General features: G+C 42.7%; 1 protein-coding gene across 1 annotated transcript in view; it reads left to right on the top strand.

The window, feature by feature from the left end:
• ADAMTS12 (ADAM metallopeptidase with thrombospondin type 1 motif 12) overlaps window positions 1-27,629 on the top strand; it is a 388,903-nt gene that overhangs the window by 136,416 nt on the left and 224,858 nt on the right. The window contains exon 3 of the mRNA XM_060295700.1: window positions 3,856-4,006. Within this exon, the coding sequence (XP_060151683.1) occupies window positions 3,856-4,006 (151 nt within the window). The remainder of the gene's footprint in view (window positions 1-3,855; window positions 4,007-27,629) is intronic.

The raw sequence follows: 27,629 nt of genomic DNA, 5'->3' as shown, positions 1-27,629 counted from the left end.
TGTTGTGGCCTCTCCTGTGTGGAGCACAGGCTCCACATCATATGTCTTCATCACCGTGGGAAGAAACAAATTGATTTGTTAACTTCTGAAATTTTCAAGTGAAAAAGGAATTTCTTTCCAGGACCGGTTGATGAGTTTTAGTGACAATGTTCCACTGCACACCTCCAGGGGGCGCCACTCACAGTTTTTTCTGTGTGCAGAGCACCCCCTTGAGTTGTGCAACACAGGGCCCTGAGTGCTGGCTTTGATAAATTCCCCCTATGTCTTTTACAATACCATTGTTTTTATTCTTTGGTCTGCCGTTTTCACCTGTGGTAAAACCTGAAGGCATGACAGCATAGGTTAGGTGACTCTTCAAGGTCTCTGGGCTTTGCAATTCTAGAACATTCTATTCACAAATTGCTTGTAAGACACTACCAGTTTCCCACTAGGAAAAATTAATTGGTACTAAAGATTCTTAAGCTTCTTCCCCCTCCTTCCTTAGCAGAGAGCAGTAGAGGTTCAATGCCAAATGACTCATGCTAAGGTAGCTCAGTCCTTTGTCTCATCCCCACTGGTTAGGACTGGTAGGAAGCAGTATGAAGAGTCCGGCTTAATGGACCTTGAGAAATCCCCCTGCCTTAAATTTCTCCCATTGGCCAGTCCCTAACACTCGAAACGAACTAGAAGACATTATTTTTTTTTATATCAAGTAATGCTTCCTGTAAAGAATTAAGGATAGGTTTAAAACAAATGTATTAGTGTTAGAAATCAGAGTAAGATTACCCTTGGGGATGATATTGACTTGGAAGAGAAACAGGAAGTTTCTTGGCTGCTGGGAATGTTCTGTTTCTGCATTTAGGTGTGCCCTCTATGAAAGATTTATGGGACTTTACAATTATAACTTGCATATCTTTCTGTATGTTTATAATGCTTCACAATACAGCTTATTTAAAACAATTCTTAGAAGAGAGCCTCAGGAAGCATTCACAGATATTTATAACTTAGTTAAAACAAGGAGGTGAGTTTATTTCCAAAGGACAGTTAGCAGTGTGCTGGGATACTGGATACTGACAGGAGGAAGAGGAGATGACGGAGGTAAAAGGGCAAACTTGTCCGCTTTGAGCTTCTGCCTGGGGCTCATCCCGCTCTGGTTCTTCCGGGAACCTGTTCAAGCCCCCAGTGAATTGGATACCTTGTCCTCAAGTCCATTCTCATTCTCCTTCAAAGATATAAGAGGTGAGCAGTTTGTCGAGAAGACTGGAATGAAGAGTGGCTTCTTTGGTCCAGATCCAGAGCTGGCAGTGAAAGAAGGTGGTTCTCTGGGGCAGTTAGCTTCAGGGAGAGAGTGGAGCCAGTCCTTCCTTCCGGTGGAAAGAAAACCAGTGTATGCTCTAACCAGAGCATGACCTGGCTCTGTTAGATGAGAAGAGACCAGTGACCCATGGCCATTTGGGTACCAGATGTACAAAGCTCTGTGTTTATATGTTGGGGAAGAGGGGAGGTGTGCAGCTCAGCTGGGAAATCTTCCCGCCTCACTCTCTCTGAACCAGCGATGTCCCTTCATCCCCCATCCTGTCCCTTCCCTTCTCCGGGGTGCTGGGGCCAACAGCCCCGCTTGCATATGAGCAGATATTCTGTTTCCCCTCCAGTTCTCCTAAGTCTCCATCCAGCTTCTGAGGAATATTTAGGCTGTACACGTGATTTCCAGGTACACACTGGCAAATCTGGCCTTGTGCAGGAACGGAAATGGAAGGAAGCCTTTAAGAAAATGCTTGTTTGGCTTTCAGACACCCTCATTCATATTGCCCATAAAACAGTTATTATGTTCTCAACTGGTGCCCCATCTGTTTCTTCTGCACCACCTGGGGCCAGAATTTGAGGCTGGAGAAATACCAATATATCCTTCTTGTTGATGTTATTTTTTGTCTTCAAGGACTTTAGTATTAGTTTGATGACAGTTGCACAAAGGGACCCCACACCAGCTGTCCCCGAGGAGTCCTTGCCTTCTATTTTGTTTCCATGGAACAAATGAGCTTCATTAGCAATAGGAGCACCATCTCTTTGTGTCCCTGGTCTTTGTCTCAGAGTAGAAATAGAACCCAGTCTCAGTCCTGCATAAGTCTGTTTCCAGCTAGTTTATTGTAGTCTGGACCTTGTCAGTGCTTCCTGTCCCAGAGGCTTTTCCTCAAAGAAAGAGGCTGAGGAAAAACAATGTCATGTCTCCTAAGAAATGCCAGCAAATTTGAAGTCAGATATAACCGCTTCTGGGGTTGGTAGTTAAAATAATACCACCCTGCATTTGTAAAGAGTTCGCATGGCAGTCGGCTAAGCTTCAGCTCGTTTGCTTCTCCTAACAGCCCTATGAGGTGGTAGGCATCATCCACATTTTACAGGTTGGGTGACCCATTCAAGGTCACACAGCTCTTCGTATGACTTTCAGTAAAGTGTTCCTTTTTTTCTGTTCTCCCTGTTATCAAAGATACGCTAAGGTCAGTAATCAAAGTAGGAAGCCAATTGTGAGGTTTCTGTTTAGATCTGGTTGTATTACTGGTACAGTGCAGCAAACGTTTTGGAAAGACCCCCAAGTCAAAGCCTGTTCAACAGAGAGCGTCTCCCTTCACAGAGCCCCTGTTGCCTCCTGACCCCGCTCACCCCATCTTCAGACTCGTCTGTGTAGCAGAGCATCCCCAGCTTGCTGACATGTGGTGAGGGACCTTGAACTTTGGGACCCGTTCATATTTTTCCTAACCTCAAACTTTCCAGGTTTATTTTTGCAAACTTAATATTCATTGAACTGCTATATTGACTCCGGAGACCCTAAGACAATGAAAAGACGTAAAATCTGAGATCTGGCAAGAGTCTAATAACAGATAAGACTATGGGCCACGCCCTTTTCTAGGAGCTTCACGGGTATTAACTCATTTAATCTTCACAGCATCCCTTGGTTATCCCCATTTTTCATTTGAGAAGGCTTAACCTGAGCAAGTCATTTGTCCCAAATCACAGAACTAAAAAGTGGAGGAGCTGGGATGTGAACCTGGGTTAATTCCAGAGTCTGAGCTCTTGGTCACCTCAAGAGGAAGCTGCAAGGGGGGCGTCGAGGGCAAGCCCTCTTTTTCATCAATATAGAATTCACATCCTGAGAGCTAAGTCCATCCTAGGAGATCATTGGCAAAGCAATTTCTAAACATCTTAAATGGGCACTAGGAAATTTTCCCAAAGAGGAAACAGAGTTGTTGGCTATACCGCTTCTAGACCTGACCTCCAAAAAGAGTTACTCATTGCCCAGCATTCTCCAACTTATGGCTGATTCCCGTATCTGTGAAATGAGAGTGCCCTCTTTAGACTCTTGGAAACTCAGACTCAGATCAGGAAATTAGTATTATATTTCTTTGTTTCCTTGAGAGCAGAATGGCATTACACACTTCAAGTCAAACCGCTGCTCACTTACAGGTAAACGTTCCCAAAAGTTGTCAGTGAAATACGGATTATAAGTACCAGTTCCATAACAGGGCAACCGGGAAGCACTAATTTAAGATTCATGGATATCCAGCAATGAGTTATAGGGGTGGAGGGAATCCACGAACCTGAAAAATTGTATGCTACCTTTGGATATGTGTGTATATATACACTTTTTCCATTAGCGTCTCAAGGGATCATGACCCCAAAACATTTAATAACTATGACTATGAAGACATTTCACTAAATTATTTACGTGTAGCTCTTCTGCGAGATCACATGGCAGACGATGAAAGCACCAGTCTTACGAGTTTCAGGGCTCATCATAATCTATATAATTTTCACTTTACTAATTTTCTTTGCCTCGGTAAAGAATTGATTCAAATAAAACCTTTGTACTGCATGTATTTACAGACTGGATTTTTCCATCTGCCACATGGAGACTTTTTCATTGAGCCTGTCAAAAATCATCTGCTGGCTGAGGGAGTGTACCACCCACATGTCATGTACAGGAGGCAGAGGCCGGGCGTCCCAGAGATGAAGGAGCCAACCTGCGGATTAAAGGGTACTGTGACTTAATCTCCTCACCGGATGGAGGAATTTGTTCTGTTCTATTATTGGTTTTTTTTTTACAATGAGACCTGCTTTTCTTCAAATCTGTTACCTCTTCCCCATTCTGTGGCCAGAAAATATGTACCCTTGTACCCTTCACTTCTCTGTACTCAAGTCTCTGTATTCTTAACGGGAAAGGAAAAAGGTATCTCTTACATCCTTGCCACATTAGTTGATGATATTTATATGGTATTCATAATGGTAATTTTTTTTTTAAGCTTCTTCTGAATCCCTTGGAGGAAAATAGTTTAAATTACAAACGATGCTTTGCAGTATCAGCAATGTTATAATACATTAGCATGGAATATCACTAGACAGCTTTTCATATCTGCATATGGAAAGCAGATTTAAATATTTGATGATGCTGATAATGATGTGTGAAGAGAAACTGAGAAAATACCAACACGTTATCAAATGATGAATCCAGCTAAGGTTCTTTTGGCTGCGTTTTGTTTGTAGTCTGCTACAAAGTATGTTATCTGCCCCCGTGTCTTGGGAATGATCTGAACTGCTCCTCTCTGCCTTGTACTAAAGAGTTTCAGGTAGTTTTCAGAGCTAAACTGACCCAAGTTATTTCCTTGCGACGCCCATATTCTCTTTAATATGTAGGAGGTAATAGTAATGCATAAAGGGCCACTGGAAATTGGGACTTTTAAAAAATATTATTTAGTTTCTCCTTTCTTCAGAGGAAAAAAAAATAGTGGACTAGGGAGACAGTTACCAAAAGGAATCCATAATATTATTTATGTGTCTCAAGGATTTAGAAACCGTGGACCTCAAAGGGAAAATAGATGAGGAAGGAATTAGGGATAGTAGATTCTGATAAGGGTTTCAGAGGACTCAGAACTTGAGCTTTGCCAAGTAGGAGAAAGAAAGGACAAGGGGAGGAGTAATTTCTCTGCAGACATCATCCAGACCCTAAGATAGATGGTAACTTTCCTGGGAGTTTCTTCTGTAATCTTAGCAGAGTATATGCTAGCAATAAGAAACTTTTGAGTCTATATTTTCTGTATACAAAAATGGACAGCTGCTTAAATTCCTTAACTTTAATAAGCTATTGGAACTCTGACCTAAATTAGATAACTTACTATCTAAATCTCCTTCCAGAAAGCACCAAGAGAAGAGACACATCATCTGGTCGGTCCGATTGATTGATGTACCATTCCAGATAATTTAGTTTCAGTGTGAATTTTTAGGACTCTGTCACCAATCCGATCATCTGGAAGGATTGGAATAGTTGGAATAATTGCCCAATTCCTATTAATAATTGCCCAATTCTTATTAATCTTGGGTGATGGATGACACTTTGTATGTGTGATTTGATAGTTTTTAGATCACTAGGTAATGAATATGGCGGAGGGAGTTACTAGGACCGTGAGTGAATTTGGCTGGGTAATTGCTCCTGTAGGCATGGCTGCTCTGTGAAATGAGTTAGGCTGTTCCTCATCCACCCACTTGAACCCATTCTCTCCTTTATAACTCCCCTGTTGAGGTAGAGTTGAGTAATAATGTGTTGAGAATGGCATGCGTTTAGTCATAAAGGCAGAAGAGATGAATAGGAAAAGAATGAGGTTTACAAATGTGATGCCCCCAGTAGGTCACACGCAATACCACAGTTATAGTGCTTGCAGTACCACTTCATCATTGTGCTTCTAGGCCAACCTTAAGACCCACCACTACTCCGAAACCTTCTCTGATTAATCCCACCTTGGAACAATCTTTGCATTGTGAGTTTCTCCACACACATCTTCTAAAAGATACTCCCTTAGACTTCTTTAAAACCCAGAATGTCAGAAGTGAACAGCTTTGTCAGAAGGACCTTTGAGAGTGCCTAATGTAGCCTCTTTCTCTCGCCAAAGAAGCAACTGTGGCTCAGAGGAGGGAGTGAATTTTCAAAAGCATCGAGGCAGTTGGTGTTCAGAATATAACCGAGCTCCTAAGTCAAGGTTCTATTACACCTCGGGCTTTATACTCTGTCGTGTTTATTCTTTAAGTCTTCCTTGAATGTAAATCTTGTTTTATCAACTATCTGGAAAGCCCCATTAGAGTAGGAACTCCCTTCCCAAACAGTATGTAACATAGTGTTAGGTGCAAAGTGGAAAATCAGTAAATCATTGAAATGAAATGAAGAGTGACTTGTAGCCACATAGATGAATCTAGAGTGCGCTGGCATCCGGTCCACATAACATAACAGAAAAAAGAAATGTGTGATTTCTAGATGTTAAGGAAGTGTCAGTTCTTTGTGACGATCTCCCTCCCTAAAACAATAATTGTGACTCAATACTAAAATGACAGCTAGAGATTGCAGAATAAGCTAATGTGCTTGTGATTATTCTTAAAGTATACTTGACATTTGGAATTTAAAAATCTTGGTATACTGAAATGTGCTTGGTCTCCCCGAAACAGGTAATTGCACTGTTCTTGTACTATGTTACCCTGCAGAGGGGATGAAATTCACCAACACTAGGCATGTCATTAGCCCACGTTAAGGTACACCTCGTGCTTAGGGAAGTCAGTGCTACCAGATTGAATTACTGTGATTGTATCGAGAAAGACCACCTTTCCTTGTATAAAACATTCCTTCTTCATAATGTTCAAAACAGGAACACCCTTGGTATTGAAAAAAAGATGTACTTTAAAAGTACTCTAGTACTTCAGGAGAGAAAGTATATCAATTACTTTCCCCAAAATGTGTCCCTTCACTTATGTTTATTTCCCAAATAGAAAGGTACTCAGGAATTTCATAATAAGTCCCTTTTCAATATGGCCCAATGTAATTAACTCCTTTTTTTTCCCCCAGAACTTTAATGTGATACTATTTTGTTATCGATTTGATCAATTTGAACTAGAATTTCTTAACCAGTTTTGTTTGCTGTTCTGAACCTTGTATTTGCCGAGCCCTGTCAAAGTCTTTGTTTACTCCAACTTTCTGGAATCCATGTTAAATCATGGGAAAATACAACTTGCCGGAATTAAATCTAGAGCACATTTCAAAACCTCATTTTATTGACATTGACAAGCTCCCTTCTCTTAGGGTTTTTGGTGGCAATGTATCACACTGGGACTTGAGTGGCTCTTAGATGGAAGTATCCGGGGGAAGTATGGTTTTTGGAACCTGGGGAAGGGGAGTCAGATAGGTCAGATGACAACAGTTGCAGGGTCATCTATGGCAGAAAGGGGTCCAGGTAGGTAAAATCAGGGTTTGGGATTTCGTGCATCAGGACACTAGGCTAGAAACACAGGGTCTGTTTCCTGGCATGCATTTTTTTCTTTCTTTTTTTTTTTTTTTAACATCTTTATTGGGGTATAATTGCTTTATAATGGTGTGTTAGTTTCTGCTTTATAACAAAGTGAATCAGCTATACATACACATGTATCCCCATATCTCCTCCCTCTTGCATCTCCCTCACACCCTCCCTATCCCACCCCTCTAGGTGGTCACAAAGCACCGAGTTGATCTCCCTGTGCTATGCGGCTGCTTCCCACTAGCTATCTGTTTTACATTTGGTAGTGTATATATGTCCGTGCCACTCTCTCACTTTGTCCCAGCTTCCGCTTCCCCTTCCCCGTGTCCTCAAGTCCATTCTCTACGTCTGCGTCTTTATTCCTGTCCTGCCCCTAGGTTTGGCATGCGTTTCTGTGTTCAAAATTTATTCATTCATTCAACAAGTATCTGTTGGGCATCTTCTTTACGTCTTGTGCTCTCCTAAGTTCTGTGGGTACAGTTGTGAATAGGATATAAATCTTGGTCTGAAGAGTTGACAGCCTGGATATAGGATGTGGGTAAGTAGGGATCTGGTCCAGGTTTTTTTTTTTTTTTTGTACGCGGGCCTCTCACTGTTGTGGCCTCACCCGTTGCGGAGCACAGGCTCCGGACGCACAGGCTCAGCGGCCATGGCTCACGGGCCTAGCCGCTCCGCGGCATGTGGGATCTTCCCGGACCGGGGCACAAACCCGTGTCCCCTGCATAGGCAGGCGGACTCTCAACCACTGTGCCATGAGGGAAGCCCTGGTCCAGGTTTTATCTTTAAAATATGTGATAAGACCATGAAAAGAAATGAAATTTTAATATATGTATTGGGCCAGGACATGTAGCTGTAATTCATTCATTTTCTCTGTTGTAGATAGGCCATTATGTGACTCTTCCACTTGGACTAGTCTCCTGTGAGTGGATCTGAACTGCTTCCAGTTTGGGGCTATTATACATTATGCTGCACAGACCATCTTGTACATGTTTTTTAGAACACAGATTCACAGGGTTTTCTAGGGCGTATACCTAGTAGTGGAATGAAATCATTATCTCATAGGATATATACATCTATGACCTTACCAGATGATGCAAAATTGCTTTCCAAAGTTGTTCAAGAGCAGTGACTCTAATAGTTCCTATTGTTCCATATTCTGTCTAATACTTGATATTCTCACTTATAAATTTTGCCAGTCTGGTGAATATGAAGTGATATCTCTTTATGCTCAGTGTTGAAGTTACACATGTTCCATGGTGGAGCTGGGTCCCAAATCTATGGCTTGTGGCTATAGATTCTCCATGAACAGTTTTCTACCCTGTACCCAGAGTTGAAGCCCCGAGAGCCAAGTTTAGGTTTGCTTACTTGGTTCTTTGTTTTCTGGTTCACATTTTCACTTAGTGGATCCTAATCTGACTTTTCACCTATGTGAGTCCTAAACTTGCCTCTTTTCTCCAGAGCAGAAGTAGGGAGCAGCAGTTGCCCCAGATCAGCAGTGAGCCTCATGCATCAATCGGGGTTAGCCAGAGAAGCAGAACCAGTAGGAAGTAGATATTAAGAGAATTATTGCAAGAAATTGGTTTACATGATAGTGGAGGCTGGCTAGGCAAATCTAAAATCAGTGGGCAGGCTGTCAGGAAGGGCGGGCTGCAGCTTTCAGGCACAGGCTGAAGCAGCGTCCATGGGCAGAATTTCTTCATCTAGGAAGTCTCAGCTCTGTTTTTAAGGTCTTTTAACTGATTAAACCAGGACTACTAGATTATCAAGAATAATCTTAAAGTCAACCAATTATGGACTTCCATTACAGCTACAAAATGGCTTCACAGCTGCACCCAGGTTAATGTTTGGTTGAATAACTGGGACTGTAGCCTAGCCGACTTGACACATAAAAAAAGATCATCACACTGCATCTTTTACTTTTCTCTCTGAGTTTCTCTCCTTTCTTTGTATTTTTCTTTTTTTGATTTTTGACCTCTAAGGACTTACCCCCTTTCTTAATGCTGTAAGCTTTGTTAGGGGCTTAATACTGGGAGAGTTTTTCGGAATATCTTGTCTACCCTATTGAAGTCCTGGGTGGATTTCTTACCTAAGTCATTTGGAAATCTTTGAGTTGCTTTTTAAGTGGCCTGCACAAATATTAATTATTATAATAACATTAACAATCCCTCATTAGAATTAGCATATCAGATCACTAATCCGACATCGTGTTGGGAAGGTATTGTGTATAGTTTTGTTCCGATTTAATGGAAATTGGGTGAGTTGAAGATCTAAGCAAGCACCATACTCCATGTTGAGTCTAAAATGCACTGTTAGTTTTCCTTGGCTAAGAGCAAAGTTTCTTGGTACAACCTGCCTGAGACTTATCTTGAATTTCTTGATTACCTGATTTCCTCATGATTATAGCTACTCTACAGTGATCCATGCTATTCCTTGCTATGAGGTAGTTAATATTTTAATTGTTGTTCTGTACTTTTAATTTTTTCTTTTAGTGAAGGGTCATGTTATTTTTAATTACCTGCTTTCAGGACTGGTAGGAGGATTGGCAAAGTGCTTCAAGCTTTTACTAGTGAGAGGAATGAGAAAACTTTTGGAGAGAATTTGGGAAAATACTTCATGTGTGAATGTATGGGAAGATAAAATGGTAACCCAGTGAGTTTTGTTTGCTTAGTAAAATCCAAGACCAAGACTACAGGAACTCAGAGCACTGACATCTCAGCACAGTTGCTTTGTGGCAATGAGATACTCATTTATCCAGTCAAAAGCCTTTATCCATTAGCCAGACCTCACCACGGTAATTCCTTTCTTTGCATTTTCCCAGCACTTGACAATTTTTGACTCATTTCAGGTACATACATTCCCGCTCCCCAAACAGGAAACAGCTTCCCTAGGAAACATGACATCTGCTCATTTTACCTCCTACAGTGCTCTGTGCTGAGCATGTGCTGTCAGAGTGGCTGGGACTGCACCAAAGTTTGGGTAGAATCTGGAAAGGCAGAGAACACTGGGGAGTGCATGCTAGGCTGGGAAGGGGATTTAGATCAGTATGAGCAAAGAATCAGTTTCAACTAAAAGATGATTCCCTTATAGGGCAGAAAGTTTTAAGTTTGAAGAGATGTTATGTGAGTTGTTAGCTATTAAACTCTACTTCACTTCCTACAACTCTGTAGGGAAACACGTGAGGTATCTTGATGAGTAGTGGCTCCTGGCTTTGCCCTTGGTCATCCTTGTGCTTCCGTGTGCCTTGGGTGGGGACGAGAGGAGGTCTATCCTGTTCTGACCAACCTCTGGCTTCCTCCTGCTGCCTGCAGAGACTGAGGCAGTGGTCTCATCGCTCCATCCCACTCTGGTCTTCTCACCACTGGAGCCATCAGTGGCCCTTACTGGACAGTGATACTGTCCCTAAAAAATGGATGACTCAGTCTCTAGCTTCAAAGATCTGTGTGGCAAACAAACTCCTGGGTTTTCTTCTTTTATTCGTGTCTTCAATCAACCCACATTACCAAGTCTTGTCATTTCTGCCACCTAAATAGTTTTCTAAATATGTCTCCCTTCAACGTCATAACCTCTCACTTGAATTACTGCAAAGTCTCCCTGCCCTTGATCTCATCCATTATAAATCGGAGAAACATTTCTAATACATAAATCAGCTCATCTTTCTCCCATGCTGAAAGCTTTCCAGTGTACCCTCAGAATAAAGACCCAGCTGTTTAGTAAGTTTTAGGATCTCCTTCTCTGTGTGACTTTTGCCTTTTTCTCCAGTTTCATCTCTTATAACTCCAAATATAGCCTTGCCATCCTGAACTAGTGTTTATTCCTCAAAGAAGCTGCCTCCAGCCCTTGCCCTTATGTTCCTTCTTCTGAAACATTTTCTCCCCAATGCTTTACTGACTCTCTTCTGTTTTTCTCTAGGACTCACACATGACTTCCTTTAGAAAACCTTCTAGACTGCCCCTCCATCTGCATTAGGTGCCTCTCCTGTGACTATTATCACCAGTTGCTTCCTCTGCCACAGGCTTTATCATATAATGAACATCTGTCAGTGTCATTTGCTAGGCAATAAGATCAACAAGGATAAGAATCACATCTGCTCATTCACAGGTTTGTCCCCAAGATCTGGCAGAGTTTCTGGCCAGGGTAGGAACTTAAAAATGTTGAACTTCTAAGTATTGATTTTGTTTATCTTCTCAAAGAACCAGCTTTTAGTTTTATTGATCTTTGTTATTGTTTCCTTTATTTCTTTTTCATTTATTTCTGATCTGATCTTTATGATTTCCTTCCTTCTGCTAACTTTGGGGTTTTTTTGTTCTTCTTTCTCTAATTGCTTTAGGTGCAAGGTTAGGTTGTTTATTTGAGATGTTTCCTGTTTCTTAAGGTAGGATTGTATTGCTATAAAATTCCCTCTTAGAACTGCTTTTGCTGCATCCCATAGGTTTTGGGTCGTCGTGTCTCCATTGTCATTTGTTTCTAGGTATTTTTTGATTTCCTCTTTGATTTCTTCAACGATCACTTGGTTATTAAGCAGTGTATTGTTTAGCCTCCATGTGTTTGTATTTTTTACAGATCTTTTCCTGTAATTGATATCTAGTCTCATAGCATTGTGGTCGGAAAAGATACTTGATACGATTTCAATTTTCTTAAATTTAGGCTTGATTTGTGACCCAAGATATGATCTATCCTGGAGAGTGTTCCATGAGCACTTGAGAAGAATGTGTATTCTGTTGTTTTTGGATGGAATGTCCTATAAATATCAACTAAGTCCATCTTGTTTAATGTATCATTTAAAGCTTGTGTTTCCTTATTTATTTTCATTTTGGATGATCTGTCCATTGGTGAAAGTGGGGTGTTAAAGTCCCCTACTATGATTGTGTTACTGTCAATTTCCCCTTTTATGGCTGTTAGTATTTGCCTTATGCATTGAGGTGCTTCTATGTTAGGTGCATAAATATTTACAATTATTATGTCTTCTTCTTGGATCGATCCCTTGATCATTATGTAGTGTCCTTCTTTGTCTCTTGTAATAGTCTTTATTTTAAAGTCTATTTTGTCTGATATGAGAATTGCTACTCCAGCTTCCTTGTGACTTCCATTTGCATGGAATATCTTTTCCATCCCCTCACTTTCAGTCTGTATGTGTCCCTAGGTCTGAAGTGGGTCTCTTGTAGACAGAACTTATTGACCATCTGTGCTGAATTTGGCAGCTTATTGGATACTTACATTTTACCTCAGTGGAGCCAGTTTAAGCCCTGAGAATATCCATGCCTTCCTGAAGGAATTTAGTGGCTACTCTGATACCTCGCAGTCGAACAGGAATATGTAAGACAAAGATGTGGCCTGAGGATGTAGCTGAAGACAGCTACTTTGAATTCTCGTTTTGGAAAAAAGAAGAAGAATGGGTGGATGGATGGATGGATAAATAAGAAAAAACAAGTGACATTTATCTACTCAACAAGCTCCTACCTTGTGCCAGACACTGTTCTAGAACTGGGGATGCAATGGTGAACATAATATTGGTCCAGGCAGGAATGTAGAGATGGGGGCCTGAGAGACCCATCAGCTAGGGAGGAACAGGTGTGTTCTCTTAGTAGAGTAAAGAAGAGCAGATGCCTTGGAAGATGAGTGCGTCAGAGAGAACCAGGTCAGTCATCTGCAGCCACGTTAGCACTCCGACTGCTGGTCTCTGAACCTAGAGCACACGTGGTTTTCAGCTTCCTGTGGAGAGTGGGAAGACAAGTTCTCAGCTGGTCCACTAGGCAAATTACTGGCATCCTTTCAGTCTCATTTCAAATGCTACCTCCTTGTGAGGTTCCCCCCCACCCCCATGTAGGGCTGATGTGCTCCTTTCCTGAGCTCACTCTGCATCTTGATGTGGTCCCTGGTTGCCTTCTACCTTCCTTCCTGCCACTGTCCCCTCCTTCTCTGCCTCCTAGGCATTCCTGGATGTGGGCTCATCCCAGGGCCTTTGCACTTATTGTTCCCTCAGCCTGGAATACACCTCCCCAAGATTTTTTCATGGCTCATTCTCTCATGCTCTTCAGGTCTCTGCTCAAAATCACCCAATCAAAGAAGTCTTCCTTGACCACTAAGTTATATAGCTTTCTCTCTGTCACTTTGTAAACCATTTCTCCTGCTTTAGTTATTTTCATAGCACTTGTCATCCTCTGATGTTATTTTATCTCTTTATTCATTTATTGGTTTATTATCCATCTCTCCCCAACAAGAATGTAAGCTCCACCAGCGCAAACCCTTCCTCACTTTTGAACTCTACTATATCCCCGCTGTCTTGGACAGAGCCTTTTATAGTAAGCACCTGGTAAATGTTGAATGAATGAGTAAATAAACAAATGAATCATAGCTTCATTCATGATTGTTCTGTTAAACTTGTATTCTATTTTCACCACGAGACTCATCTTTGCAGCCCAAGTGTCAGGGACACTTGAATCCTAAGGCCAGGGTCTGATGCATAATATTCATTTGTTTGATAAATGTTTGTCCATTGAATGAGTGCATGATGTGTATTTGCAGTGGGGTCCTGCAGGTGTGAGCAGGACACCCATCTTACCTCAGCTAGTGTGTCTCAGCATTCCAGGAGTGCTCTGAGTCACTGAGGCAAGGCAAATGTGTTCTTTTGGAAGCAATTAATGTTAACTGTATGTTCTTCCCACAGCTTGATTAATGCCAATGTTTGGGAAAACAAGCATTCCTACCCCCCCGCACTGTCCCATTTCTGTGCAGCAGCTGGAAGTCTCATTAAATAACCACAAACTTGTTTCTTTATGGGGAAGGACGTTTACTTGTTAGATTTGAAATTAAATACTTGAGGAAATTATCAATACACTTTATGTTCTAAATCCTCTCCTCCAAAAGCCCAAGAAGTGGATTCCCAGGCTGTTTCCTGGGCCAAGAAGCCAAAGATTAGAAGGTTCCAGTTTAATTCCATTGGTTTGTGTGTCATTGGTTGGCCTTCCTTCCTTCAGAAAATTTTAATTTGGTGCTTCCTAGGGACCAAATACTAAGGGACAAAGCTCTGAACATTCTAAGTTGGGTCCTGCCCTCACAAATTTATAATCTCCTGAGAGGAGAATTTAAAAATTCTAAAATTAGTGTGCACAAGCATTGTGGCTATAAGAGTGTCTACAAGAGGAACTTGATTGATCAGGAGGCTTAGAGAAGGCCTCCCTGAGAGAAGCCATAGACTGCATATAGGTTCTTAGGGAGCTGTTTTCCCTGAGATCACCTCTATAGAGTATCCAGCATTTGAGGAATGGTGTCTGTTATCGATTGATTGTGTCCCCCGCAAACTCATATGTTGAAGTTCTAACTCTTGATACCTCAGAATGTGACTGTATTTGGAGATAGGACCTTTAAAGAGGAAATTAAATTCAAATAAGGCCATTAAGGTGGGCCCTAATCCAGTATGAGGAAAAACAAGAGGAAATTTGGACATAGACAGACACAGAGGGAAGACCATGTGAAGACACAGGGAGAAGACAGCCAGCTACAAGCCAAAGAGAGAGGCCTTAGGAGAAACCCACCCTGATAATACCTTGATCTTGGATTTCAAGCCTCCAGAATTGTGAAGAAATAGCTTTCTGTTGTTTTAGCTCCTCAACCTGTGGTACTTTTTTGCTCTGGTGGCCCTAGCAGGTTAATACAGTGTCTATTTGTTAGGGTACCTGCACAGTGATCCTCTAGTTCTTTCAGGCTGCTTTTGAGCAGTTAGTTAGCTGTCTGAGCAACAGAGGATTGTACACACAACAGTAAAGTTCAGTCAGGGCTAGCTTCATGGTGACTAGAGTAGCCTCACAGGGCCATACTCAGAAGAAGTCTGCCATCTTGAAATTCTTAATGGTTTTCTCTTCGAATTTGTGCCTCGTAAGTGAAGTCTGATAGGATGATGGAGCCAGTGCTGTGGGCCTGGAGCCTCTGCTCTTACAGATGACTCTTGCCACCTCCCTGCCTTCCTAGGATGGGTTCTCGGCCACTTTCTTGCCCCTTTGTGCCCAGTCCCTTCTGGCCTCCTGCTTTGCACTCAGACACCACTTTCACTGTGACCCTGCCAGGGCAGTGATTAGGTTGCACCTGGGTGAGGGTGGAGGCCTGTGTTCCATAGCTGCCCTCTGCCCCCCAGTGGGAGCTTGGGCACACACTCGGAAGTTCAGGTTGGAGTGTGCATCCCACAGTGTCTTGAGGTGAGGCGACAGCAGTCCTCCCCACCCCAAGCTGGCATGCGGCAGGTGGCTAGGAAGGGGACTGCTCATCCCTGTCCCGTTCAGGTACTGAACATATCCAGGGGTGGTGTTGGCAGTTCCTTGGTGGTCGCCCATCTGCTGTGGGTTCGGGTGGTGGGCTGTGGGAAGGAAAGATTGAGGTCCCTGCCCCTGGCCAGGGCCCTGTGTTTTCATTTTGCGATGCACTCTGCAAATCATGTGGCTGGCCCTGGGTTGAAAATTGCTTTGCTTGCAAAAGATTAAAGTGAATCTGATGCATATTTCCCCCCCACTTTATTTTTTATTGAGATATAACTGACATATAACATTTAGTTTCCGGTGTACAACATAATGATCTGACGTTTGTATATATTGCAAAATGATCGCCACTAGAAAAATGGTACAGATGAACCTATTTGCAAAGCAGAAATAAAGTGAATCTGACACATATTAGTGGAGATTACTTATAATTAGCCAGAGGTAGAAAGCAATCATTGCGCATCATTATTTTTAGTTTTGCTCATATACAGGCAAACGAGTTTTACATTTTTCTCTTTTCACAGTAGAATTTAGAGAGAAATGGACTGGAAATTGGGAGAACCATGTTCTATGCCACCTCTGTCGTCCTGTAACTTAGATAAGTTACAGGAACCCCAGCTTCCGTTTGCTTATCAGTAAGATGAAGGGGTTGTGGAAGATCTTAGCAGATTCTTTTAACTCTCATATGTTATGAGTATGTTGCTGTTTCTATCCTGCAGTATCTAGAAACAAAGCATTGTTGACATTCTTCATTCATACCAGTGTGGTTTAACATGACATGAGGGTTTGTACACACTGGCGTCTCCCACTTAAACAGCAAAGATCTTTCTTCTCATATATATATTTATATATTTTATTGAAGTATAGTTGATTTACAATGTTGTATTTATTTCTGCTGTACAGCAAAATGATTCAGTTATACATACATACATCCTTTTTTATATTCTATTCCATTATGGTTTATCACAGGATATTTAATATAGTTCCCTGTGCTCTACAGTAGGACCTTGTTTATCCATTCTGTATATAATAGTTTGCATCTTCTAACACCAAACTCCCAATACCTCCCTCCCCCCACCCCCCTTGTCAACCACAAGTTTGTTCTTTATGTCTGTGAGTCCGTTTCATAGATAGGTTCATTTGTGTCATACTTTAGATTTCACATATAAGTGATATCATTGGTATTTTTCTTTGTCTTTCTGACTTACTTCACTTAGTATGATAATCTCTAGGTTCATCCATGTTGCTGCAAATGGCATTATTTCATTCTTTTTTTGTGGCTGAGTAATATTCCATTGTATATATGTACCACATCTTCTTTATTCACTGTCGATTCACTGTCGATGGACATTTAGCTTGTTTCCATGTCTTGGCTACTGTAAACCATGCTTCTATGAACATAGGGGTGAATGCATCTTTTTGAATTACAGTTTTGCTCAGTTATATGCCCGGGAGTGGGATTGCTGGATTATATGGTAGTTCTGTTTTTAGTTTTTTGAGGAACCTCCATACTGTTTTCCACTGTGGCTGCACCAACTTACATTCCCACCAACAGTGTAGGAGGGTCCCCTTTTCTCCACACCCTCTCCAGCATTTGTTATTTGTAGACTTTTTAACGATGGCCATTCTGACCAGTGTGAGGTGGCACCTCGTTGTAGTTTTGATTTGCATTTCTCTAATAAGTAGCGATGTTGAGCATCTTCAAATGTTGAAGATCTTGACCCATCTCTTAGGTATCCCTAGGGCCTGGTTCCCAAGTGCTCTCTCCTTGAGAGCTTTCTACCCCTTTACACCCTTGCCCCATCCCAAACCGCCACACCTGGAACAGAAGCACAGGTTTCACCCTTCCCTCCCTTCACCCTTCCCCTGACCCAGGAAAGCCAGCCAGGACCAGCATTTTGGAGGCCTTAAGCTGGGGCCACAGAACTCCAGGGTCCTGAGTTAGTGGATGTTTCTGGTCCATCCTCATGAGTCAGTGTATCAAAGGGAAGGAGGGGCAGTCCAGACCGACTCTGGACCCAAGATCTAATACCTGGGAGAGGAGAGAGGTGAGGGCATGAATGTTAGCAAGATTAGAGGGTCTACTTACCCAGGCATGGCTCTAGGGTGCGTTTGCGCATGCACACACACATACACACGCGCGCACACACACATTTCTCTTGAAATGTGGTGCTTAGTTAGAGAGTACCATATATATTTAAGTGATGTCAAGTACAGTGGGCCTGTTATTCTAAGTTCAGAACCTCACGTTTTAGCTACATTCAGCCTGAGTGGGGTGTGTGTGTTTGTGTGTGTGTGTGTGTGTGTTGTGTGTAGATGTGTTTAAACACATCCATCACACATTTTGGCCCCAGGAGGCAAAGACAGCTTGCTCAGCTGTGATGACTCAGGGTTTTATGGACGTTCTTTCCATTATCGTTAAATATTCCACCCTGAAAAGCCCAACGTATTCTCTCGTCAACATAGGAGTTCTTTGTTTAATTTAACTGAGGAGGGAGTGTTCAAACTCCTCAGAAAAAAAGGCTTCCCTTGCTGAGAAACCATGCGAGGAATAGTGCCAGTGTCAACTCTGCCAGCAGCACCCCGCACGGCGGCTGCATCTCCCGGGGGATTGCAGCTGCTGAAGCGCGCAGAAAGGGGCAAAAGGATCATGGTCCGTGAGGCCAGTTCCTCCCCACTCCACCCTCAGGAAACATTTAGTCACGAGTCAGCCCCTCTCATCAGCTGCTCTGGAACCCCAAACCCTAGCCCTTTGGTGCTTTCTCCCAATGGGGCCAGCATGCACTGAGACATTGAGGACTGTCCTTCCTCAGCCAGTTCAGCGCCCTGATGCGAAGCCTGCCCCGCAGTGACTCCCATGGTGCCCACGTTGATGTGCAGAAGACAGACAGATGTCAATGCAAATCTGCTACGAAGATCGGTCGATACAATATCTGTGGTTATGACGCGTCCCTAACCAAGGGACAGGGCTGACCTCGGATGTGAGCAACGAGAGCCAGAAGCTTTTCTCTCGTAAGCTCTGTCAGGCTTCAGAGCTCTCTTGGCCTCATTTCTCCTAGGAATACGCAGGAGATGTGCCAGATTGAGAGAATCAAAGACACTTTCAATGTGCACACCTTCTACTTCTGGGGAGCAGCTTCAATCAAAAGTGGGCGATTAGTGTTGGGGAGAAGGGAAGCAAAAGCTCACTGATCAGAGCTTCAGGCCTGAGAAACAAAAGATCAAAGGACAGTCCCCAGGGACTGAGTAGTGGTTTGTCCTGCTCATGTTTCTGGCTCCAGGAGTGACATGAGTTTGGTAAGAGTGCGGGTCGTGGCCTTCCAAGGGGAGAGGTCAGTGTCAAAACGCAATGGCTCCGTCTCACACACCTTCCACTAGCACCATATTGGGATGGATTCTCTGGGATCTTCTTTGAGTTTCAAGGGACTTCTTTAGGATTCCGTGTTTCATTGACCATATCTGTGTCCCCGTTAGCCTGGGGTCAGGGTGAAGCCTCAGCAGTTGAACTAGGCAAGTTTGCGTTTCCACAAGCTGACCGACCTTTGCCCAGTGGCTATTTTACTCCTGTTGCATCCTGTTTCTATTTTCTCATCTGTAAACTGTGGATAATGAACATTTCATACTGAGGTGGCGTAGGGTGGGGTTAGTGGGAGCTACAGGCTCGCAGTTCCTGAGCTGCAATTCCAAATTCCGGAGACTGCTGAAAACCAAAAGTCTCTCAGTGAATATTCAGTAAACTTACTTTGTGGCAAAATATTACCTGAATTGATATGAGGCTGTATGATTTTCATTTATCTTAGTGAGACTAGTTGTGCATTTTGTTGCAGACGTATCAATGTGTTTGATTTCGGGGTACCACCCTAGACCTTGCTAGGGATGTTCAGTAATATAGAGAATATGATCCTAATTGTTTTTTAATAAAATTGTGGCAAAATACACAAAACATTAAATCTAACATCTTAACGATTTTTAAGCATGCGGTCCAGAAATGTTATGTACATCATATGATTGTGTGAACAATTTCTAGAACTCTTTTCATCTTGCAAAACTGAAACTCTATCCCCATTAAACATCGGCTCCCTATTTCCTCTACCCGCAGCCCCTGGCAACCACCCTTCTACTTTCCAGATTACTTTTATAATTGCAAAAATCCTGAGTTCCAACACACATCTGGCCCCGAAAGTTTTGGATAAGGGATTGTGGACCTTAATTAAGGATGGGGAATGTCACCACCTGTGAGACAGTCATCCTGGAGAACGCAGTTCCTCTGATCTTACAGGGGTCTTCTTATTACATCACTCTGCTTCCCACGTTGGGCGCCCATTTGTAAAAGACTGCAAAACACGGAGAACGAGTGCCACGGGATTGTGACTAGTAGCCAAGAGAGTGTGGGGACTGGAATGCAGTACTTAATGCACTCTCCCTTTTCTCCCCCTTGTCATTCCCTTAATCTGACTCTTTCTGGGGAAGTCGAGGGGCATGCATTGGCAGTTGGTGGTGACATCAGCTTTTTAGCTTCATGCCATGGAACAGGATACAGTATGCTTTCACAGTGAGAAAGCATTCAAACCTGCACGGAGACTGAACTTGTAGGGAAGATGCTGACCGCCCATTGAGACCTTGCTGGAGGACTTTAAAGCTGGATTTTTCCATTTTGCAGAACTCTCCAGGCATGTCAGGAAAAGTGGTACCACTTACTTTGTTATTCCCCAGCAGAGCTCAGCAGAGGGACCTGTTCTGAGTCATGTTCTCTCTAATTGGAATGAGTTCAGAGATTGTTAACACGTCTCTGATCATGTGGGGGTGAAGGGCTCCTCAAGGTTTTCATTGGAAAACCCATCAGTAGCTGAGCATCGTTATTGGAATGTCTTCTCTGCACCACCCATTTTGTGAACTTCCGGGGGTGGGTGGGTAATGGAGAAGTGCTTCTCTGCAGGGGCCTTATGCTTTCTTTCCCTGTTTGTAATCTCCAGGGACAAAAGTGGGTGCTTGAAAAATTGGAAGCTCATGGACACAAAAATTCAGAACATGGATAACTCCTGACAAATATGGAAAAACCTTAGTACCGGATCTTCCGCTTTGGGGTTATCTAAAATATGCAAAGAGTGGTATGCTTTCAAAGCAGATTACATTAATTGGGGTGTCTTTGTTATCATCATTACGGTTTTTAAAAAGCTGTAAGAAATCCTCTATTCCCCAAAAAACAACACTAAATACAGCACTTTTCGTGAACTAGAACTAGCCCCAGAAAAATCAAACAAATGATCAGATTCCAAACATCAACATGGAACGTTCCCAGTCCACAGTGACCAGGGTGCCCCTGAGTGCCAGAGGCTTGGGGTCAGCTCCAGAACAGGTTTCCTATACTCAGTGGCATTGCCACCCCATCACTGCCACTGTGTGGCCTGCGCTGGATACCAGCTGGCCTCTCAGTCACTGGAAGCTAAGGTTCACTTTCCTGACAAGGACATTAATCTGCGGGGACCTTAAGAAGAAAACAGGTGTAGGGTGGGGCACGGAGGGACCAAGACCAGGAATTAGTCTAGAGTCTAGACCACAGGTCAAATGTGGCCTGAAAGCTAAGAATAGATTTTACAGTTTTAGATGGTTACATTTAAAATGGTTGCATGAGTTCTCATATCATACCCTTGATTTTGCCCCTTGATCGTCAAAGCCTAAAGCATTTATTTACTGGCTCTTTCAAAAAAAAATTTGCTGACTCCTCATCAAGGCCATTAGTTCTCAAAGAGTGGTTCCTGGATCCAGCAGCATCAACATCACCCTGGAGCTTGTTGGAAATTCACATCCTCAGGCCTCACCCCAGATTTACTGAATCAGAAACTCTGAGGGTCGAGCCCAGCATCTGTGTTCTAACTGGTCCTCTGGACGATTCTGATGCAGGCTTAAGTTTTGAGAACCACTGATGGAGACCGTAAGTGCCGTCCTTCATGAGTTCACCGATTTACTCCTTAAAAAAAGAGGACCTGGGGCAGATTATTTAACCGCAGTGGGCCTGGCTTTCTTTATCAGGAAGTGTTTTTGTAAGGATTAAAAGAGCTAAGCATGTTCAACATATTAAAGTAAATGCTCAATGCATATTAGTGGTTCTTTCACACTTATGGTTACTAAAAACTTTTTATTAGATCTGAGGTCAGCTGAAAATCAAGAGAACTTACTAGAGCCCTGAGATTTTATTAGAACTCATCAAGGTACCTTACAGCAAGGTATGCCCTGGAGGAATTCAGATACCGGTCTAGAAATTGGGTGCTGAGGGTCGCAGACCCCATCAGGGTGACCCACGGGTCCTCCTCCAGCCAGGCTCTAGGATGTGTCTCCAGCCCTGACCGGACACCCCGGCCGCTCTTTCTTCCAAGGAAGTGCCCTTCTAGCCCTCTTCCCCCGCTTTGGCACCAGCACCCTTCCTGTCAGGCCTCTGGGGGGTTTCATTTTTTGGAGCAGGGTCCCACTTCCTCACCGACCTTGGACGTAAGCACGCATACTTTGTCGTCATGAATCACTATCAGGAAACTGGGCTCATAAAAATCACCCTAGGGATAGGGTGGTTGTAGGGAATTTTAAAAGCTATATATGTTTTAGCACGGTGAATTGAATATGTGCTACATGTTAGCTGCTGTCGTTATAATTTTTAAAGTTTGTAATTGTTATTCAAAAACATGGTGACTAAGTCTCAAGCTGGTTAAAGTCAAGAGAAGCGTAAAGTTCTCTTGGTCAGCTGAGGTTTCTCGATGCTGCTGCTTCTCCCTCGGGGATCTGGGCCTCCATCCTTGGCTGTGTTTCCTGAGGGCGGCTTTGCAAGGCTGTGTCCCCCACTCTGACCCAGGAGCACTTGGACCATGTCAGGCAGCACCTGAGGGCATGTCCCCCTTTGCCTGTGGAGGCAGCTTTCCTCCAGGGTGGCAGAGTGATGACTTCACTTGAGAGACAGGGGTGTTGATCTCCGGTTACCAGGAGGAGAGGCAGGGAACACATCCCTTGGTTATAGAGTGGAGGAGAGAAAGGAGGAAACTGGGGCCTCTCTACCACCTCTGACGACTTGACCCCTGCTCAGGGGCTGCGTCCCTCCCTGACTGCTCAGGCCATCTTCAGAGGAAACTTGATGCTAAGAGCTGAGTGTGTGTGTGTGTGTGTGTGTGTGTGTGTGTGTGTGTGTGTGTTGATGGTGGTGGGAGAGTCTGGGTTTTGACATCACATGGATGTGGGTGTGAAACCTTGGCTCTGAGCCTCTCTGTCATCTTGGGCAAATTTCTGAAGCTCTCTGAGCCTCATTGTTTTTATCTGTAAAATGCACATGGTCCTCGCTTGGCTCAGTGTCTGCATGAGTTGGAGAGGATGAAGGGCTCAGTAAGTGCTGGCCTCTGTTACGGGGGCGGGTAGCAGCTGTGTCTCACTGACGCATCTCCTTGACGACGTGTGGAAAGATGGTTTATGAAATGGCATTGACGATGATTCTCAGGAAACTCCAGCTAACACAGGTTCTTTTGGCCAACCACAAAGCCAGCTGGACTTGCACAAAGCATGGCCCCGTAGGCATGCGTTTGGAATGTAAGGACTCAGGGTGCCATAGCCACTTTCACTGGCTGAGTCTAATTCACCCAAAGCCGGTGGTCAGTTCCCCTCAGAGTAGCTAGTGATCAGTGTTTTAAGTACCTCCTAGGGGCCAGGAGCCATACTAACCACTTGAGGGTATCTCTTACTTAAGACTCATAGCTGTCTTATGAGTAGGCACTCTTATCATCCCCATTTCACAGACAAGAAAACTGAGGCTTGGAGAGGTTAAGTGACTTACCCAAGTTCACGTTGTTAAAGGTGTCAAGGGTCTGTGTGACTAAAGTACTTGTTCTGGCCCACTATGCTCCAGGATTCTTTTCTATGATTAGGTTGCTTGAAAAAAATTCATGTGACAGTTTCAATCAAATAGAATTTAAAATTTCCCAGTTAAAAGAAATAATAGGGACTTCCCTAGTGGTGCAGTGCTTAAGAATCTGCCTGCCAATGCAGGGGACACAGGTTCGAGCCCTGGTCCAGGAAGATCCCACATGCCATGGAGCAACTAAGCCCGTGTGCCACAACTACTGAGCCTGCACTCTAGGGCCTGCGAGCCACAACTACTGAGCCCATGTGCCACAACTACTGAAGCCCGTGCACCTAGAGCCTGTGTTCCACAACAAGAGAAGCCACCACAACGAGAAGCCCACGCACAGCAAAGAAGAGTAGCCCCCACTCGCCACAACTAGAGAAAGCCCGTGCGCAGCAATGAAGACCCAATGCAGCCAAAAAAATAAATAAATATATTAAAAAAAGAAATAATAAATTGTTTTCCACTAGGAAAACATAGAATAATAAAATGAGGAAAATAAAAATTACTCCTAATCACACAACCCAAAATAACCAGTATTTGTGGATATTTTACTTATTTTTGATATTGCATGACATATATGACATGACAATATAATTTAATTTAATATTGGATAAAAATATAATATGCTATAATAGATAATGAAGCACACAATTGAGATGTGCAAAATCTTTTCATGTAGGTTATACAGGAAAATTATTCCAAAGCAATTTTAAGGATTGATTAAAACTCCTCTGTTGGATAAATCAAATTTTATTTAACATTTTCTAATTTGGACATTTAGATTTTTTTCCAAATGTTGTCATAGTAAAATTCTTTATGATTATTATTCTTGTGTTGTAAATTTTGCCGCCATTTAAAAATACTCCTTAGATGAGATTCCTATAGATGAATTACTGGAAGTATTTTCAAGTATTCTCAGAAAGGCAATGTATATTCCTAAAGCAACATATAAGTATCTACTTATATTCTTACCTGCATTGAGTAATGTATCTTTATGAGTGCTCTAGTTGTTTCTTTGAATATAAGTATGCACATTTGTAATCTAAGCTTTTGAGTCATTTAAAATTCTTCCTTAAGAATCATCTCTCCATATTCGTTTGTCATTTTTCCATTGGCTCATTAGCATTTTTCTTAATAATTCATAAGAGAGCTTTCTATATAAATATACAATACCTTTGTCATTTGTGAAAAATACTTTTTCTGCTTTTTAAACTTTTATTTTTTATTTATTTATTTTTTTTGCAGTACGCGGACCTCTCACTGCTGTGGCCTCTCCTGTTGCGGAGCACAGGCTCCGGACGCGCAGGCTCAGCGGCCAGGGCTCACGGGCCCAGCCACTCTGTGGCACGTGGGATCTTCCCGGACCGGGGCACAAACCCGTGTCCCCTGCATCGGCAGGCGGACTCTCAACCACTGCGCCACCAGGGAAGCCCAACTTTTAATATTTTTTGATACCTAGATATTTTAGAATTTTGCTTAGATATTTTTCTTTGTAATTTCTTCCATTCCTTTTATGCTTACAAAATTCTTTCCCATCTTAGTATCAGATAAGTATTCACCTATTTTTTTTCTGGTATCTTCTTCATGGCTTACAATTGGATTTTGAATGAGAAGAGAGATGATGGGTATATGGCACATTCATTGCTGCTTCTGGCTCCTGGTGTCTGGCCAGACATTACTAATCTATCACAGCATCCTATCCTGCTCAGCCTGGATGCAGCCCTAGAATATTGCTCAGTGCCGCTGCACCTCTAGCCATAAGCAGCCCGTCAGAGTTGGACCATGAGATTATATACCTTTTCCCCATCTCTACTGAAGAACAAATTTTCTGATGTTGACAATGGTTGAATAGTTTTAAAATCCTAAGTATCCTATAAATCTTATATATTTGTGGAATAATGTATAGTCTTGTTCATAATAACACACAGTCTAATAATGTGCAATCTTAACATTTCTTGGTCAGGGTCACAAGCCATCTGCAGATTTCTGGCATCTTTCTGCTGGACAGCCTCTGCTAGGACAGAGCATCTTATTCCTATCACTCGTGCTGCCTTTCCAACTGGCCTCAATTCTGGATGTGTCAGTGTGGTCCTCAAGAGGGTGTTTGCTCCTTTCTGCTTTCTCTGATGTCTGAGGACTTGATCTCTCATCTTAGTGGACACCACTGGCCCCTGTTTTGGAGCTGGATACCATGACCTGCCCTCTCCTGGCTCTCTTGCCTCATTATCACTCATACCTTTTCAAGGCATTAGATAAGGGCCATATCTGAGTACACCTGAATGAAGCTTGGGATTGGATGAAAAGGCAGCAGGAGCTTCTGTATGTATGCCTGTTGTCTTCAATACTCGCTGTACTGTAGAGGAAAAAACAGAAAACCAGCAGAGGGGAAACTGGTGTTTGTTAATTCATAATAACAATGATTAAAACTAAATTGCCATTTATTGTATGCATGACATTGAGTTAAATACTGTACAAATATCATATATTTAATTATCACAATAACATTCTGAGGCCATTTTAAATATCCCTATTTATAGATGAGAAAACCAAGGCAGGTTAGAGATCTTCCAATTAGTAAGTGTGAAGATGGGATCTGTAGCCAGGTCAGTCTGACTCCTAAGCTATTAACCATTGCTGAAGGGCGTCAGGAAAATAATTAGATTATCCTAAATGAGCAAAGTTAGGGGATTATGTAGAGTTGCCTTTCATGGCCACAGTTAGGAATGTGTTAAAATATATCAGTGAGGTTAATGATATCATACCAGTGCAGAAAACACTATATGAAGTAGGGGCTCCCAATGAAACAATCTCTGCTGTGTAATTAGGTGGAAGAGGGACCATTCTGTTTTTGACACTTGCTTCCTGTAGATCAGTGGTGGGAACGAGTCTTTGGAAGACTGCTGATTGATTTTAGTATATTTTCCTCTTATTAAAAAATAACGAAATTATAGATTTTTATCCATTCCCTTAGAGATTAAGATAATAAATGAAAATTCTATGTGAGGGCTTCCCTGGTGGCGCAGTGGTTGAGGGTCCGCCTGCCAATGCAGGGGACACGGGTTCGTGCCCTGGTCCGGGAAGATCCCACATGCCCTGGAGTGGCTGGGCCCGTGAGCCACGGCCGCTGAGCCTGCACGTCCGGAGCCTGTGCTCCGCAACGGGAGAGGCCACAACAGTGAGGGGCCCGCATCCTGCAAAAAAAAAAAAAAAAAAAAAAAAAATTAAAATTCTATGTGAAAAAATAAAAATAGGTGTTTAAACTATATTTTAACCATATATAGGAATAAGTACAAGAACAGGAGGAGACATAGGGTAGGAAGGATTCTGTGATCCTTCCCACCTCTCACTTTTCTGTCCATCTACCCTTCAAAGAGGATTAACTCTTACACACACACACACACACACACACTATCGGACTTTGATAGCATAATGATGCCATCTTGTGGCCTTGTGCAATTTTGATACTTAAAGAATGTCACAGATATGCTGTTTTTGCAACTATTGGCATAAACTGTGTATAATCCCATTTCACACAGAAAGATTTACATTGATCCTATGCTAGAAGGGTCTCACTTCTAACCCTGGGTGGGTAGTGAAGGACATTGTTAAGAGCATCAGGGTGGGAGGAAGGAGGCTTCTATTCTGTGACCTTGCTTATAGTTCCAGAATTGAACTTTTGCCCATAGACACACCCTTAACTATTATGTATTTAGAAAAGTTGGGTATGTAATAAGTACTTGTTGAAAAGCTACATATACTCTGTACCAGTGGTTCATGATACACACACATACAGTTTCCAACCCTCTTGCTCTACCGCCTGAAACTGGCTGTTCTGGGTCTCACCACTGCTAGTATCTCTTCCTTTCATTTGGAAGGAAACTTTGGGAGAATCCGTCATGTGCTAGTAGGCAGGGTCTGCCTGACCTGCCAGTTGCCAAAATCCCAAATGTTCATTTGGGCGATGCTTCTGATTCTTCAGAATACTTTAGAGCATGATCCCACTGGATGACATATCTACCTATACACTTCATGAGCTGGAAATTATTATCCCGTTAAGCTCTTTTTCTGATTGTGTAAGTTGTGTCTGCATAATATAACGTTTGGAAACTCCATGCAAGTATAAAGAATATAAAATATTGGTGTACTTGTATCGCATGGAGCTAATATTAACATTTCATATTTCATGTGCATCAGTTTTCCTATGCA

Source organism: Globicephala melas, chromosome 3 (genome assembly GCF_963455315.2).
Source record: "Globicephala melas chromosome 3, mGloMel1.2, whole genome shotgun sequence".
NCBI classification, from domain to species: Eukaryota; Metazoa; Chordata; class Mammalia; order Artiodactyla; family Delphinidae; genus Globicephala; species Globicephala melas.
Note: the sequence above shows the minus strand (reverse complement) of the source record. Positions and strands in the feature narration are given on the sequence as shown.